The sequence below is a fragment of the Colobus angolensis genome, unplaced genomic scaffold (genome assembly GCF_000951035.1).
Source record: "Colobus angolensis palliatus isolate OR3802 unplaced genomic scaffold, Cang.pa_1.0 Scaffold434, whole genome shotgun sequence".
NCBI classification, from domain to species: domain Eukaryota; kingdom Metazoa; phylum Chordata; class Mammalia; order Primates; family Cercopithecidae; genus Colobus; species Colobus angolensis.
Window position 1 is genome coordinate 1,669,963 of NW_012117755.1, and position 18,310 is coordinate 1,688,272.

Here is an 18,310-nt window from a genome sequence, read left to right on the forward strand (position 1 = left end):
GAGCAAAATAACCAGTTAATGTCATAATGGCAGGATCAAGTTCACACATAACAATATTAACCTGAAATGTAAATGGACTAAATGGTCCAATTAAAAGACACAGACTGGCAAACTGGATAAAGAGTCAGGACCCATCAGTTTGCTGTATTTTTTTAAAATGCTCTTGAGAATCCATGTCTTTCCAACTAGAGAAGCAGGGAGGCATTCTTTACCCCAGTGATCAAGGCCTTTATTCATGGATTCCTACGTTGGCAGAACAATTGAACTTTTTAACTCCAGCTTTGTATGTTTGGCATTTCTGCTACTTGTAAGAAGCAGTGTAAAGAAAAAAAAAACAAACAAAACACACACAAAAAAAAACAAACAAAAAAACCCCTGGACGTTGGATAGTTTATAATCTGTATTTTGCTGCTATTAAGGAGATTAGCTAATGGTGTGATATTCACTAATATTTATTTTGCGTTTGAAGTCTGAGAAAATAGGAGATATGCTTACAGTTTTACCATAGCTTTTGTCTTACAGCTGTTTAGTGTGTTCAAGAAAGTCAGTTGAACCTTTTTTAGTTTAATTCCTGATTAGCTGAGAAAGAAGAGAGATTAATTTTAAAAAGTCGTAGAGGAGAAGAGTTACTGGAAATAACATTAAATCAAATTTAGCTTATGCAAATCTACTCCAGTACTCTGGATTCTTCAACATTCTTAGTCACTGTAGAGAGCCTTTCCCTGCTCCTTTGTCTCCTTCTACTCGCCGTAAGTCCAGACGGTTCTTGTGTTTGGTTTTAATGCTATCATCTCACAACTTGCTTTAGTGGTACTTTGTGTTAGCACTTCTGCCAAGTATAAAATATAAACCCTTGATCAATATGGCAAGAATGCCATTTCAATTATAAAACAAATAGAAAAATGAAACAAAATCAGAACAACTAAGTAGTGGAGAAAATAGTACGTTTGATCACATAGGCTTTAAAAGACTCAGTATGAGTTGGATTCATTCTGTGGATCAAACAGTGTTTTTCTTACATTTCTTAACTAAAATATATTAAAATTGTGAAAAAGCAATTTACATGTAAAAATGAAAACTATGGCATTATTTACTCGTAATTTTGTAATATATGTAATTATATATACTCATAGTGAAGGACAGAAAAGAATTTGCTAAATTCAGAAAACCAACTTATGATACATTGGCCACCAAATTATCGTTTTAATTATTATTTGAAACATTCCTGGCTGACACATTTAAAATGTTCCCAGTCCTGTCTTATGTAACTCAGAAAACACAGACTCAACATGACTGTCAAGGACAACTCTGAATTTTAATGTTTCCATTTTTGGCCTCATGGCAGAAAAAGTTTTATTAACCATTATAAGCTCTGGAATGTCAAAGGCGTGATAGGCAGTATAGATTCCACACACAAAATAGATGCATAGTCATTTTATTCTAAATTGCTTCCCTTGAAAATGTGTGAAAATCTAGAGAGACGAAGTAAAAAGACGTGATTTTATAGTGTTCTAAAATGTTGAGGCTTGGAAAATATGAAGTCTAGGATAAAAATGCTCATGCATTTCAGATTATGATTCAGCCATCCTAATAAGTTGCCTTCCACCTGCCATAGAGTTTGAATACCTAAGAGCTAGACTGATGGTGCTAAGCACTGTTGTTTTGCAAGTAGGGACAGCATGTTTGCCAGAAAGTAACAGGAAATGTCCCAAACTTGTTTCTCCACTCTTGTGTTATATAACAAAATGTTCTAAGAAGCAAACTAGTTGGCTAGAAGTCTCAAATAGCTATTCAGAGAAATCCCAATAATAATTAGTGTAACAGGGTAAAGTCTTAAGGGATCTGGAGCACCCAAGCAAGATATCTTGGTTCTGGAGCAGCCTCCTTTGTTTACCCCTAATTTATTCCTGTGTTGACCCCTGTTCATCATTACAAAATAATTGTACATCATGTTTCTAAAAAGATTGGAAATACTATTTTGTGACAGCCTCACTTAATAGGGGGAAATGATTTTTTCAGAGCCACATTTGTTAAGTTAGAAAGCCAAGATGTGAATTAAGCTGGTTTTATCCCAGGGTTCAGTTGAGACCAAGTGGTTATTTTCTGTTGAGGTTAGTGTAATTGTGACTACACTAAAAATCACTAATTCTTCCTACTATATTGTAATCTTTGTGCAATCAGGAAGGAACAAACTCATCTGTGCATGTTTTCCCCAAACCCCCACATGGCACCATTTATCTGACAAATGTTCATTGATCTTTATTTGCTTGTAATACATAGTGAGAAGGACAGAGGGCGTCCCTGTTCTAGTGGATTGCATATGATGGTTAAGTAGAGACAAAAGGACTAACTGATACATAAGAAATTATTGAGTAGTGACAATGCTATGATTTAAAAAAAGACAGCAATAGTGAATTACTAGGGAGGAACATTGGATAGCTTCCTCATGAAAAGCTGCTCTGGGTAGGTGACACTTACATTGAGTCCTGAATGATAAAGAGATGATTTAAAGATCTGGAGGAAAGCAATCCCGGTAGAGGGAACAGCTTGACACATTTTTGGAAGAGAGAGGAAGCAAGTTGTTCTGAAACAGTGTGAAGGCAAGAATGGTGTACAGTCAGATTGGTGAGGTAGGCAGGTGCTAGATCATATAAGAATTTCAGGTAAAGAAGTTAAATTTTCTTAGTATGATAGGAATCTATTGGTTTTTATAAATAGGGGTGACATCTGATTTGTAGTTGGAGCAGAAGAGAGAGAACCAGTAAAGGAGCTAAAAAATAGCATATAGGCCAGGTGCAGTGACTCACATCTGTAATCCCAGCACTTTGGGAGGTTGAGGGGGGTGAATCATCTGAGGTCAGGAGTTTGAGAGCAGCCTGGCCAATGTGGAGAAATCCTGTCTCTACTGAAAATACAAAAAATTAGCTGGGTGTGGTGGTGTGCACCTGTAATCTCAGCTACTCGGGAGGCTGAGGCAGGAGGATCCCTTGAACTTGGTAGGTGGAGGTTGCAGTGAGCCGAGATCACGCCATTTGCACTCCACCCTGGGTGACAGAGTGAGACTCCGTCTCCAAAATATAGAAAAAAAAGTAGCACGTAGTTAGGAGGGTGATCAAGAGAGGGTGTCAAGAATGTGGGAATGGCCAATTAGGTTAGTAATCAACATGTCAAGTAAGATGCTATAACAAATGGTTATTGAATTTAGGACACGAAAGTTGATAGTGTCCTTTACAAAAGTTATTTCAGTGGGATAGTGGGCAAAGTGAATAGTAAGATACATATATGGAGACAGTAACTGTAGGAAACTTTTTTTCTTTTCAGTGAAGAGGAACACATAGTAGGATAGCAGCAGGACAGGTTTGTTTGATCAAGAGTTTGTTTTATTTTTATGGTAATGGAGAACTTCAGTAGAGAAGAAGAGCCTGAAAATGACGGAAGTGCTGATAGTTTCTGGAGAAAAGTTTTGAAAAGGAGAAAGGGGGTGGGACTAGAAGCAGAACATCCTACAGTACCTTTCTTAACATTTGTCTTCTTTATATACTTTCCAGTTAAATTGACAATAGAAACATATAAATTTTGCTGAACATCATAGCAGAAAATTGCTTGGAATGTTTCTAGTTTAATAAAAAATAGGATTACCTGAGATGTAACAGAAGTAAATTTCACCATTTGAGAACAAGTGATTTCAACATACATGTAAGACTATTATTTTAATTTATTTTACAACATTTTGTCTTTCAGGTGCTTCAAGAAGATCTAGAACAAGAACAAGTCAGGGTCAATTCTCTCACTCACATGGTGGTGGTCGTTGATGAATCTAGTGGAGATCACGCAACTGCTGCTTTGGAAGAGCAACTTAAGGTCAGATTATTTTGTTTAACTAACTAAATATGTCCTTTAAAAGAGCTATACCTTGAAAAGTATTTTAAAAATTTAGAATGCAATTTATATATTAAAATACTTAGAATACAATATGTTTGTTAAAAATAATTCAAATTATTGTCTATTTGTGCACATTACCATTTCATTCATTGTATACTATTTGTTTACATGAGTTTCCTGGACCAGGGGAAACATAAATGGATATCCATTTTTTAAATTATATTGAATCACATATATTAGATAACTAGTCTGAGGCATGCTGTTTAATATTTATGTCCTCTTCAAGCCTACAGTCTAAAAGAGGACAAAGATAAAAAACAAGAAAAATTACATTTAATTAAATAATGAAACATTGAATGCTTTCACTATATTTATTCCGGGAAGCCTTCAGTTGTAGTCTTTATGAGAGTATAGCAGAGCATTTAAGTCATGGGATTCTGGTTGAAGTAGATATTTAGCCTTTTAAGCCCTCTTCCTACCTGAGTTGTAGTAGTTATGCTTTTAGAAACACATCCAGTACATTTTAACAAAAGATGATGTGTAGATATTTTAATATTTTTGTATTTTCTTCCAAATGGGGAACAATAAAGTTGTACTGTAAAAAAAAAAAAAAAAAATTGAAAGATATATGTACGTATACCAAAACATCAGCATTAGGGAAAATATAACAATTTATTATTTTGAATAATTATACAATTGTGAATGTGTGTGTGTGTGTGTGTGTGTGTGTATATATTTGTGATATTTATTGTAGAAAAATAAACCTACTGTAAAAAAGTTTCAATGGGGTTTGTACACATATACCAGAATATCAATATTAAGGGAAAACACATTAATTTATTGTTTTATATAATTATAGATTATATTTGATGCACTCATTCTGACCACCAAATGCCTGCCTTTCCTTTGTGACAAAAGTAAAAGTGATATGTCCAAGAATCCAATTAATGTGGGTTTAAATGGCTTATCAGCCCAAAGTAGTAGTAAACATAGTTTCTCCTACGTAATCTATAACACGCTTTCTTAAAGCCTTATCTCTGCTTTCTTCTCTTTTTGTGTGAAGTGTGTTCTTTTTTATTCCAGTGAAATGTCATTTCCTCAGGTTACTACTTTAGACTGCTAATCTCCAACAATGTTATCTCATTCTCCATCATTAAATGACACAGGGAAAATCTTTTGACCAAATAGGCTGGACATGGCTAGAACAGAGCATTTCATATATTTTTCATTTTCATATATACTGGTGATCCATGTTAATTGCTTGTGTTTCAGTGAAATTTCAGGGATCTAAAAAACTTTAGATTTGATATATATTATCAAATATATGATCCTTTATATTATATATATACACACACACACTCGTAATAATAAGCTAAAGTGCTGTGCTTTAAAGAATTCCATAATTCTGATACAATAGTAACTAATTGCAGATGGGTAAAAATCTAATATTCAGTATTTACCAGAAATTTTCAATTAATATTAAATAAGGCTGGGAAGCAGGGGTTGAAGGGAGATTCCTGGTTAAAAAAATACTTAAACGCAGACATTGTTCTAAGGCATAGAATATTTCCATTTAAAATAACAATTCAAAGCACCCATTTCATCATTAGCTGAGCCCGTGCAAATAACTTTTCAATATAATTCATCCAAGGTGATGCTTGTGTGGTTAAGGCATCTTGAAAAACAGTCCACAGAACTCACAGATGGTTGTGTGGTGGGCCTAAACTCTTCTATATTCGTTTTCTTACTTGCTTTCATTTTCACCTTATTTTCTGCCTTTATTTCTTTGGCCCAAAGACAGCTACTAAATATCGGTACATGTATTGATTATCCCTAATTTGCATAAACTCTATATGCATTTGTCCGTGATTGCATACCTTCTTAATGGCTACTGCCTTCCAGCCTCCTCTTTTCTCTTCAATCTCTTTTCCTCATTTGATGTTCTCATTTTGCCTCTAAATAACTCTTTAGTGTCATATGACTTTAAGATAATCTAGACTAGTGTTTAAAAGGGCAGCATTAATAGGAATCAAGTGGAAAGAAAGCCCTTGCTATAACTTTTTCTTTCTTTCTCCCATCCTATCAGTTCCCTCAGTCCCAAAGGAATCCATGCTTGAAAGGAATCCATGCTTGAATTCTATACCTTATTTAACCATTGGCTGGAATTGTCCTGGAATGCTCTGCTTTCATTTGACTTTGAAACAGATGATTCTTTCTTAGGTTCTTTGCAAGTCATATGATCTTGTCTTACCTAGTTTAATTTTTAAAAGCAAGAAGAGGAGGAAGAGAAGATGGTAGAGAAGGAGGAGTAAGGAGAAATCATAAAGTATTAAAAGATCGATAAAGTATAAAAACATAAAACATAAATTTAAAACAAATACCCTGGGTATGTGATAATTCTAGGGTAACTTCAGGGATTATGGACTAGAATATGTTTCATACTGGACTGAGAGGGATTCTGGTAGAAGTAATTAGAAAAATTACAGGAAAGAGAAACAGGTATACGGATCCCCTAAAAGAAAAACAATCATCAGGAATCAGAGAAGGATTTTAGCTGGCTTTTTACTAGAGCAGGGTCTGGCTATCCATAACTTATTCCTCAAAACTTATTAGTGTTGAGTGCCCATCCCACACCTTCTCTTCCTTCTCCGTGGCATCCCACATCACCACAATGCCTTCATCCATTGTGCTACAATTCTGTTGAAATGCCATCCAGAGGCTCAAAAAGGATAGCCAGCTGTCTTTAGTAAAGAGGTACAGATGGGGGAAACTAGGAAGGGAAGTCCCCATTTAGTCCAATAAGGAAGAGAGATGCATACTTAACACTCTGAGTTAGAACTCTAAGAATACTTCTAATAGAATATATCTGCATGTATTGATTTATTCTGTGAATTCTATCATGATGATATGTTAGGATTTCTCTAACTTTAAGATACTTTTAGAGTCTTCTTTGGAAAAGGTTTGAAGAAAACCAAAGAAAAGTCAGACATATGTGCTTAGAGATTCTGAAAGATGACACAGCTTATGAAGTGTAATATTCTGAAAAGTGCATTCTCTGATAATTAGATTCTCTTTCTCAAAGGTTCAGCTTGTCCCTCAACAATGTTACCACAAGTTAGAATCTTGTCCTTAACTTCAGAGGCTTCCAGGATGTCAGTGCCTAGAAAGTCTGTTTTGTAGGCAGCGATGCCAGTGAACTAATTTTATTGAGAGATATTTTTATAAACTAAATTTAATAACTAAAATTGGTCATTTATATAGTCTTCAGTCTTAGAGGTCATTACCACATCTCTTTCTAAGCATTCCACATCCCATTTTAATTTTTTTCAACAAGTACTTGTTATGTTCTTACCGTGTCCCAGGGATTGTGTTGGGTAACCAGGTAAGACAGTGAAAAAAAGAGAATTTGTCACTATCTACCCTGGTTGGGATGGGTGATTTGAGAGCCTACTGCCTTCCTCGGAACTCTGGAACAATGGTGACCATATCTCAGGCTCCCTCATTGAAACAGAATGCTAATTCTTTGTCATCCATGGTCACTATGATAGGCAGGTAGGTATGGGAACTGCTCTCTTGGTACATGCAATCCAATATAGAAAATAGACATTAATAAAGTATTTTTTAAAATGAGCAAATGTTAAAGAGTGGATGCAAGTTATTTATAAAGGCAGTAAATAAGCTTTTGTGATAGGAAATTATTCTGACTTAAACTGAAGTTTGAAGGCAATAGATGATTGCTGAGGAAAGTGATGTTTAAGCAAAGATCTCAATAATAGATTGGAGGAACATGGATAAAATGTGCATGTAAGTGTCGTGGGATCCTTGGATGTCACTTTGCCAGCCGGAAACCTCTGTGGCAGGCAGCCTCTCTGCCTGGGTTTTGCTTGTGCCCACTGGGCTCCTTCCACACACTCAGCCTGTGCTTGGAGGCTGTGCTTGGCTTGCACTACTAGCCCAGATCCCATGCCTGCCAAGGGCAAGTCAGGCACAGAGCAGCAAGAAGTATGGGAGCAAGCAAGCACAGGGCCTTGTCACTGTGCACAGCCAAGCATGCCAGATGCAGTGGAAGGCAGCTCCATGTGAAGCTGTGGCTGGACCAAATGTACCACATGTAGCTTCTGCTGCAGGAACTGATGTCTGGACAGGGGAAACGTGGTGGCACCTGAAAGCTCAGAGACACAAGGAACCACAGAGCCCCAAAGAGGGTGTTATAGCATGTCACAGCCCTGGCTTGAGGAGCCCCAAGGTCTGGGCTCTGCAAAGGGCCATGGCTCTTCTCTCTTTCTCATTGCCCACAACATGGTGAGTGGGGGGCATGTCTCAGCCCTGTTTGTGTTACAGCTCTTTTGTCCTGCCATTCAGCAGGTCCTGAGTTCTCGTCCCACATCCAGGAAGAATGAGGTACACGGACAACTGGAGGGTAAGCAAGGTGGAGAGGAGCTTCATTGAGTGAGAGAACAGTTCTCAGGAGACCCATGGTGGGTAGCTCCGTTCCACAGGCAGATCATCCTAGGTAGTGTCCAGCTCTCAGTAGAGAGGAGACCCATGGTGGGTGGCTCCTTTATGCAGGCAGGTCATCCTGAAGAGTGAAGGAGACCCAAAGTAGGTAGCTCCTTCCTGCAGCTGGTAGTCCCAATGTCTAAGTTTGTCTGAGCCCGGGATTTTTATGGGCTCAGAAGGGAGGAGGTATATGCGTATTGGTCCATGGACACCCATGGATAGGCCCAGAAAAGCACCATAAGTTCTCAATCCGGGCCACAAACTCCACCCAGAACTGGCAGCCCAGCCCCCAGGCTGCAGGCCATTCCTGGCTTGAAGGAGGGGTTTCTCCTTGGACCTGCCCCTTTCTGCCCAGGAGCCAGTCTGCTTCCTGCCACCATCAACATGCCATCCATGGAGCCCAGGCAGTTTATGCCAAGGGGTACCTGCAGGCCCACACCGAGCTACCCTCAGTTCCCACTCAGCCTCTCTCTCATGCTTATCAGTGCCCAAAGTCCAGAAGGGCCCGAGGCAGCAGGGGGCTGGCATGCCAGCACTGTCCCGAGTACACACATAACCAGATTGCGACAACACCCAGGCTCGGCCGCAACTTTGCTTCTCCCAGGAGCCAGTGCAGGGAGCGAGGAGATGCCAGGTTGTGGGATCAGACATTCTGAGCATGTGGAGGTAGGGGGGCTTCCCAGGCCCCCAAGAGCACAGGAATGCCCAGGTCCAGAGCTGTGGCTGGGTGGCTGCAGCTGCACCTGAGAGCATGGGGTCCCACCCTGACAACTGAGTAGGGAACAGGGCTCCTGCCTGTTCCTGGCCCTTGGTGGCTCCACAGAGTGCACAGCCCTGGCCACGCCTCCCTTGCTGCTGCTGGCGTCTTTGCAGCAGCTGCTCCATACAGGCTGCTGCTGCCATCATAAGGGAAATTGGTGGGAGGTGGGTAGAGTTTCTAGAATGGGTAAATGGTAAATCAAGAGAGCATGCTTTTAAAAAATCTGCATGAAAAAAGACTGTACAAAGAACATAAAGAAAGCCTTTTGTTCTAGGGAGATAACTGTTTCTAATAAAGAAAGAACCAGAAACATGGTTAAGCCCATAGCTTATAGAAGATGCGCTAATGAAAATATCTTCCAGAGAAAAAGCAAAGTCGTTCAATCCCTATTTTTAGATATGTTATTCTGTACAAGTTAAAAGTTGAGAGCCAACTATAAATGTATTGAAAGTCTGTATGGTCGTAGAACCAGGAGAATTTCTGGCCATATAAAAGCCTTTTGAATTATTTTGTTAAAAGACTTTAATATTGAAGTTACTGCCTAACGTTTTGGAGAATTAACAGTATATGAAAAGAATGAGGCCAGGTGCAGTAGCTCACACCTGTAATCCCAGCACTTTGAGAGGCTGGAGAGGTAAGATTGCTTGAGCCCAGAAGTTCAAAGATTAGCCTGGGCAACGTAGCAAGACTATCATACTGTATTTTGATTTTCCTAAAAAAAAAATTGTAAAGAATGTATAAAGACAGGGTGTATTAGGGTTCTCCAGAGGGACAGAGCCAACTGGATGGATGGATAGATAGATGTGTGTATGTATATGTAAAATATACGTTTAGGGGTTTATCATGGAGAATTGGCTCACATGATTACAAGATGAAGTCCCATGATACACCATCTGCAAGCTGGGAAAAGAGAGAACCTAGTAGCCTGGTGCAGTCCAAGTCCAAAAGCCTCAAAACCAGAGAAGTTGACAGTGCAGCTCTCAGTCTGAGGTCAAAGGCCCGAGAGCCCCTGGGAGATCTCTAGTACAAGTCCCCAAGTCCAAAGACTGAAGATCCTGGAGTCTGATGTCCAAGGGCAGGAGGAGAGGAAGCCATCTGCCCTGCAAGGCACGGGAAAAGAGTGAGTGAACTTACCAAGCAAGCTACTTTATTCCTTTTCTCTTGGCTTTATTCAGTCTAACTGGCAGCTGATTGGGTGGTGCCCAGCCACACTGAGGGTGGGTCTTCATCTCCCGGTTCACTGGTCCACATGTCAGGCTTCTTTGGCTACACCCTCACAGACACACCCAGAAGAAACAATACTTCATCAGCAATCTAGGCATTCCTCAATTCAGTGAAGTTGACCCATAATATTAACCATCACAACAAGTATTCTATTTTCAAGAACAAAAACCTGGAAAACATAATTTTGGATCAGATTATTAAACATAAGGCCAGGCACACTGGTATAGTTTCTCACTCATCTCATGAAGTTAATAAACATGTTTATTGCCTGAAGGAATAACTTTGCAGATGAGATAGTTTTCTAAGAACTAAACTACATTGGCTAAAATCGAGTTATGAAAACCAACTTTATATCGGACGACATGAAACAGTTTGTAGAAATACTTTGTGCTGTTAAGACAAATTATTTTGTTAGACTTACTAAATTGGCTGATCCAGTGGAATGGACTGAATATAAGGTATTTTGATTTTCCTAAAGGTTTTAGTGAAGCCTCCCCGTGATATGTTTATTGGTAAGGTGAGTCTTTCTTTCTCTGTGAGGGTTGGTGGATGAGTCTGTGTTTTAATATATTCCTTCCTAGTATCTGACTTACGTGCTAGAGCATTTGACTGAAAATGATTATACACCTTTATTCAACCTGCAGGGTCAGAAAATTCTGAGGAAGGAAGCCATTTGAGGGTTTAGCTGGGGCTCTGTGTAAAGTGTGCCCCTGTAGGGGTGGTTAATGGAATATTTTCCCTCCCATATTAACTTAGAAGTTTTATAGCTATGTCCTCAGGAATTAGAATATCATATACAAATGTTACATCCTAATCTTTTAAGTGAGAAAAATCATGTTTATAGTTTGAAATGTTGCTGCTTTTTAAAAACACGAGTAGTATAAATCAATTGAATTAGTTTGAGATAAAAAGGGTCTGACTTCCCATCTATAGATATAAATGTAAATATATACAAATGTAAGTGTATAAAAACACATGTAATTGTGTCTATATATGAATATATGTATAAATGTATAGTTAAATTTGTATACATCACATTTGTATATATACATATGTATATCTTTGTACATGTGTATATGTACATATGTGTATATGTATATATACATATACATAAACATAAGCACATATGAGAAAGAGTGCACATGCTTACTTTGAAACAAGCTTGATATTAAGAAGGATAATACAGGTTCTTAGTTAATGCAATCACAGACTATGATATAGTGTCTAGATTATAAGAACTAATAATTACACTCTATGCTGACTGGTTTGAATACACTATATTTTAGGCCCACGATTGGTACTCTATCTTAGCTGGATTTTCTCAGATGGCAGCATCCTGTGAAGAATACTTATAGAAGGGGTGATTATTTAATTAAACAATAACTAATCAGAGAGAAATGGCACATGAGCACTATTGTCGTGAAAAAGGAAGGCACTTTCTCTGTTTTTTTTTTTTTTTTTTCAAAATGTCATAATATCAGAAACAAACAGAAGTTGGTAACTCTAGCTGTCTTCTGCCCAGATCTTTCCTGAGTCCATTTTCTTCTAATTATCTTCAGGATGTATCCTTGAAGTCCAAACAACATTTCAAACTCAACAAAATGAAACTTAACTCATTGTACATTGCCTTCCTTTAAACCTGCTTTCCTTACTGAATTTCTTACTTTTGTTATTGCACTAGCATTTATCATGACACCTGTACCAGAAACCTGGAGTCATCCCAAATTCATCCCTGTCCTTTCCCTTATTAGCCTTTTGCATGCAGTGTCAACATATTTCTTAACCGTATCTTGTATGTATTATTTCATCTTTGTTCCTGTCAACATTTCTCAAGGCAAAGGCCATATCATAAACCCCCAAAGTCCTTGCCTTTAGTCTTACTGCTCTTCTGTCCAGTCTCCATATTGAAGTCAGTGTGGGTTCCCAAGAACCCATTTAATCATTTCTCCTTTGCTTAAAATCCTGAGTCACTTTCCATCCTCTACAGATTCTGATATTTGGCCTACAGGGTATTTGATTACCTGACTCCTACCCTTCTCTCTAGACTTGTCTCATGTTATCTGCTTTATGTCCCTCAACCTGCGTTTGATTCATACAAGCTGTTTCTGATACCCTGTATGTTACCACCTCTTTGCACATACCTCCTGGTTTAAACAGACGACTCTGCTTCACAAGATCTGCTTTGATGATTTCATCTATGTATAGAAAACTCATTTCAAGTTTTCCTCCATGAACTTGGCCACTTTACCTAGTGATGACTACTCCCTCTTTGTACCGTGTCTGTGTAATAACTATGCCCATTTGTGTACCTGTCATACACTTTTGCAGTTAATACTACTGTGCTTTACTCTTTTATTAGAATCTGAGTTCCATGAGATCTGTCTTACACATTCTTGCATGCATTCTCAGATATAAGGAATCAGTAACTCTTGTTAGATAACTGAATGAACCTATGAGCAGATGGTTGGATATAATTCCAAGAAAGAATTTTTGATTTAAAAGAGGGAGCTTTTTGTTGTAAGGCAATTAGGAGAAACTCGACAAAATAGACCCTTCGTGCTCTGTTCCTTATCTACAGTATACCTTTGAGCAAGCCACTTAACCATTCTTGGCTTTAGTTTCTCCATCTTTAATAAGAGGATTGTATTAGAACCTACATTATGGGATATCTGTAAATGGTAAAAGGGTAGTTGAGAAGCGAAAGCATTTAAAAATCACTGAAATATAGTAAGCAATAATAATATTAGTTACTGTTATTATCATCACCCCAGAGTCTTCTTACAGTGGGATAAGAGTTGTGGGAAGTGGCAAGCTGTTCTTCATTAATAATATTTAGCACAAACCAGAATCTCTCGTTCAAGTATGTTTTAAAAGAGATGACACACTGAGTGGGAAGTTAGACTTGATGACCTCCAATGTCCCCTCCAATACAGGTGGAGTGCAAGAAAATAAAAGGAAATGCTGCCCAGTCTTATCCAGTAGAAGCATAATTCTCCCTCATTCTATAGAGAACTTCAGATTTAAAAAGCATGATTCTCAAAATTACTTTCATAAGAAAAAACAATCTGAATGTAATGGCAAAATAGAAGTCAAACACTACATTCTGCCAATCATTTTGACCAGCAATGATAATTTTCAAAGGTAACGAATCTGGATAAGTGGACAATAAGAAGGACAGACATTTAATGGTAACATCTTTTTGGACATTGATGTTAGTGTCGTTAATAGTTTTAACTTGTGAAACGTGAGTATCACACAGGTTCCAAAGGGAATGTGCTATATCTCAGTTACAAAGAGAATGTTAAAATAACAAAGACAGTCACTTGGAAAGAAAATGATACACTGTGAAAGGTAGTTGTTCAGAAAGACCATAAAGTCTGATTTTCTCTCATAGCCTAAATGTCACTTAGGTAACTAAAAGTTTTTATGGTACATATCTTTGGGGTAGTATGAGAAAGAAATTTTACAGAATGTTGGCCCTATCAAATTAAGAAATAGAAGTTATTTAGGAAGAGGAATATGGTTGAAATATTTTGATGTTTCACTCACATCCTAATTTCATATTTGGTGAATTAAACACATTAAAAAAAAACTGTAAATGTGATGAAAATAATCCACAAAGCTAAGCATCAACAGTTGTTGCCCATGAATCAGTAATTATAATTATTAGCTGGTTTATTATTTTTCAGGAGTTTTACATGCTTTGTATGTAATGTCGCCCCTGTATCACAAATGAGAAAACCAATGCATAATGAAGTTAAATCCAAGTTCATATAGCTTGCAGGTGGCAAGGCTGACACTGGTATTCAGATGTGTGACACCTCAACCTGGGATTCCTCCTAATCTCTCAAATTCATAGTAGACCTAATGAAATTGAGTGTGACAGGTGCTAAAATAAATAAATGTTTATATTATATATATAAATATGTGACCTTATATATATATTATATATATAAATATGTGACAGGTGCTATGTGACCTTGAGAAAATTATGTGATTTTTTTCAGTTTTGGTTTACTAATCAGCAAAGAGGGAATGCAGAAACCTATCTAACAAAGTAATGTATTTGTACCTATAAATTTAACTCGTTCATGCAAATACTCTCTATCTGTATAAAATGCAGTATATTCATATATATATGAATATATATAGTATTTGCATGAATGAGTTAAATTTACAGGTACAAATATATATAATATAAACATTTATTTATTTTAGCACCTGTCACACTCAATTTCATTAGTATATACATATTTTTCTCTTCCAGAATAACAGAGTTCTAGAAAAGACCGGTTTATATATATATAGTTTGTATATATAAGCAGTTTATATATATTACCACCTGTCAAACTCGATTGCATTAGTATATAAAAACTTTTTTTCTAGAACAACACTGTTCAATAAGGAAGTTGCTATACACATTTGGCTATTTTGAGCACTTGAAAGGTGACTAGTGTGCTTGAGGAACTGGATTTTTAATTTTATTTACTCAAATATAAAATGGCATATCATTCAGTTATTAGAAAACTTTTGAGTATGTTTTGAACAGCTTTGATATGTACATCATTTTTTCAACTGCACATTGTATTAAGTGTAAATAAATGTTAAATATTCTAATGAAATTTGAACATGCAAAGCCAATGTGCTGTAAGTATACGGTTAACCCTGGATTTCAATTTATGTTAATACATGGTCTGTTGTAATACATTTGGCCAATAGGATGTTAGGTAGATTTGAAAGAACACAATGTCTGGATTACTCAATCTGTTCTGTCTTGCGACTTTGGTTTATGAGCTGAACAATAAATTATCTCATGGTAAAATTATCAAATGAAGCTCAAAGATAATAGTGGTCACAATAGTCACCATACAAAATTACAGGAGAAATATAAGCAAGTATGCTGGAACAATAATTTTTTTTTTTTTTTTTTTTTTTTTTTTTGAGACAGAGTCTCGCTCTGTCGCCCAGGCTGGAGTGCAGTGGCACGATCTCGGCTCACTGCAAGCTCCGCCTCCCGGGTACACACCATTCTCCTGCCTTAGCCTCCCAAGTAGCTGGGACTACAGGCGCCTGCCACCACGCCCAGCTTATTTTTTGTATTTTCAATAGAGACAGGGTTTCACCATATTAGCCGGGATGGTCTCGATCTTCTGACCTCATGATCTGTCCTCCTTGGCCTCCCAAGGTGCTGCAATTACAGGTGTGAGCCACCATGCCCAGCCAGTAATATTCTTTATGAATGCAAGTATTAATATGTTTACAATAATTTTTAAAGTTTATTGATACATAATATTTGTACATACTTATAGAGTACATGTGATGTTTTGTTACATGCATGGAATGTATAAATGATAAATACTTGAGGTGATAGTTATCCTAAATACCCTGAGGTATTTATCATTTCTATGTGTTGGGAACATTTCAAATCCTGTCTACTAGTTATTTTGAAATATACACTGTTGTATCTAATTATATAGTCATCCTACTCTGGTATCGAACATTAGAACTTATTCCTTCAATCTGAGTGTATGTACCCATTAAACAACCTCTCTTCATTCCATCTGCACACCCTTGCCAGTCTCTGGTATCTATCATTCTAATCTCTAGCTCTATGAGATCAAATTTTTTAGTTCCCACATACGAGTGAGAACATCTGGTATTTGTCTTTCTGTGCCTGCTTATTTTATTTATAATAATGACCTCCAGTTCCATTTATGTCAGTGCAAATGGCTTTATTTCATTCCTTTTTATGGCCAAATAGCATTCCATTATGTATATAAAACCTGTTTTCTATTTATCTGTTGATGGTCTCTGAAAAAAATGTGAACTTTATGGCCCTTTTTAAATTGAAGTATCAAGCAAAGTACATAAGTTATAATTACAGCTTAAAGACTTGTTACAGAAGTAGCATACCATGATTCCACATCCAGAGAAAGACAGTATGTTACCAGCAACCAGGAAGCCTCCATCAAGCCCTATGGTATCATAAACTCTTCCCACCTCCTCAAAGGTAACATGTATCCTGAGTTCCAATGCTGCAGATTAGTGTCGCTACATTTTTAAGCTGATGTAAGTGAAACTTTTATATATGCAGTTTTTAAACTGGCTTGTTTCACTGGATACTATATTTATGAGGTTCACTATATTGCAAACATACCACATTTTACATATTCTACTGTTCAGAAAATTTGAGGTGTTTCCAGTTTGGAAGCATTACAAATAATTCATCTATGAACATAAATTGTACATATATTTTTGCATATATGTGCAAGCTTTTGTGTTAGGTATGTACCTAAGAATAGAATTTCTTAACCATTGGGTATATGCATATTTAGCTTTCAAGATACTAACAAAGGATTTTCCAAAGTTGTGTAAATTCACATTCTCACAAGTAGTAAATGAACGTACAAACTGCTTCATATCTTCTTGTATACTTGGTTGTTAAACTTTTTAATTTGAGCCTTTCTGGTAGCTGTAAAATGTCATCTCTCATTTTTCAGTTGTATATGCTGATGATTAATGAAGTTGAATACTATTTCAGTTGTTACTGGCCATTAAAATGAACTCTTCCGTGAAATGCCTATTTTTCTACTGGATTTTCTATATTTCTCTTAGTGATTTATTTTAGTTTAAAATATATATATTCTGGATATTCTTTGTTGTTTATCTGTATTACATTTTTCTTTTTGAATGGGTACCTTGCCTTTTTACCCCTTAATGATACATTTTTTCATAAACAGAAGTTTAAATTTAACATATTTCACTTCAGTATTTTCTCTTATTTTTAGTGTACTTTTGTTCTCAGTTTAAAAATAAGACTGTCTACTTTAAAATTCTGAAGCTATGGTCCTGGGTTGCTATATAGGAACTTTTTGTTTTACCTTTCATATTATAATCCACCTATTATTACAAGTATGAGAAAGGGATGAATGTCCGTATTTTCCCATATAGATCCAACTGAAACAACAAGTTGACACTGTAGAATGTTGAAGAAAGGATGGTCTTACTGCTAAGCTTTTCAATAAGATCATCCTTTCCTCAATATTCTGTGGTGCTGTCTTTGACAAAAATATTGTAAATAAAATGCCTATACATGCCTGAATCAGTTTTTGGACTCTCATCAGTTGTGTTTCTCTACTTGCCTGTCCTCACGCTAATACCACATTGCTTTAATTACTATAGCATTATAATAAATTTTCATATCTGGTAACATTATTTTTTTGAGATGGAGTTTCCCTGTTGTTGCCCGGGCTGGAGTGTAGTGGCGAGATCTCGGCTCAGTGCAACATCCGCCTCCCTGGTTCAAGCAATTCTCCTGCCTCAGCCTCCTGAATAGCTGGGTTTACAGGTGCCCACCACTATGCCTGGCTAATTTTTTTGTGTTTTGAGTAGAGACAGAGTTTCACCATGTCGATCAGGTTGGTCTTAAACTCCTGACCTCAGGTGATCCACCAGCCTTGGCCTGCCAAAGTCTTGGGATTACAGGCATGAGCTACCATGCCTGGCATGTATCTGGTAATACCGTAAAAGAAAACTTGCACAGACAGTTAAACAGGCAAGAAAGACTTTATTCCAGACTACAGAAATATGGATCAAGACTATTGCCATAGGGGAGAGAGATGGAAATTGTTTCCAATGAAAGAAAGGCAGGAAAGATTTTAAGCACTGGGGAGAGCTAGTAGAAAACTACTGGAAGATGTTAGGGGGTTAGAATGGTGATTAGGCCATCTATGATTGTTAATTGGCGCTTAATGAAGTTAGGCTCCTACCCTCCCACAGAGACTGGGAGAGATAGGCGTGCTATCATTAACAATTACATTTCAAAGAGATGGCTCCTAGGTCCTTGAGAAAGGTATTCTCGGGTTGTAGAAGATTTACGTCTCAAAGAGGCAGAGAATATGTTTATGGTTGCAAGTTTTCTTAAAGTTTTATATATGTATATAT

At 37.1% G+C, this 18,310-nt stretch overlaps 1 protein-coding gene across 1 annotated transcript in view; it reads left to right on the forward strand.

The window, feature by feature from the left end:
• DMD (dystrophin) overlaps positions 1-18,310 on the forward strand; it is a 2,170,472-nt gene that overhangs the window by 637,924 nt on the left and 1,514,238 nt on the right. Inside the window, exon 13 of the mRNA XM_011957103.1 lies at positions 3,742-3,861. Coding sequence (XP_011812493.1) covers positions 3,742-3,861 — 120 coding nt within the window. The remainder of the gene's footprint in view (positions 1-3,741; positions 3,862-18,310) is intronic.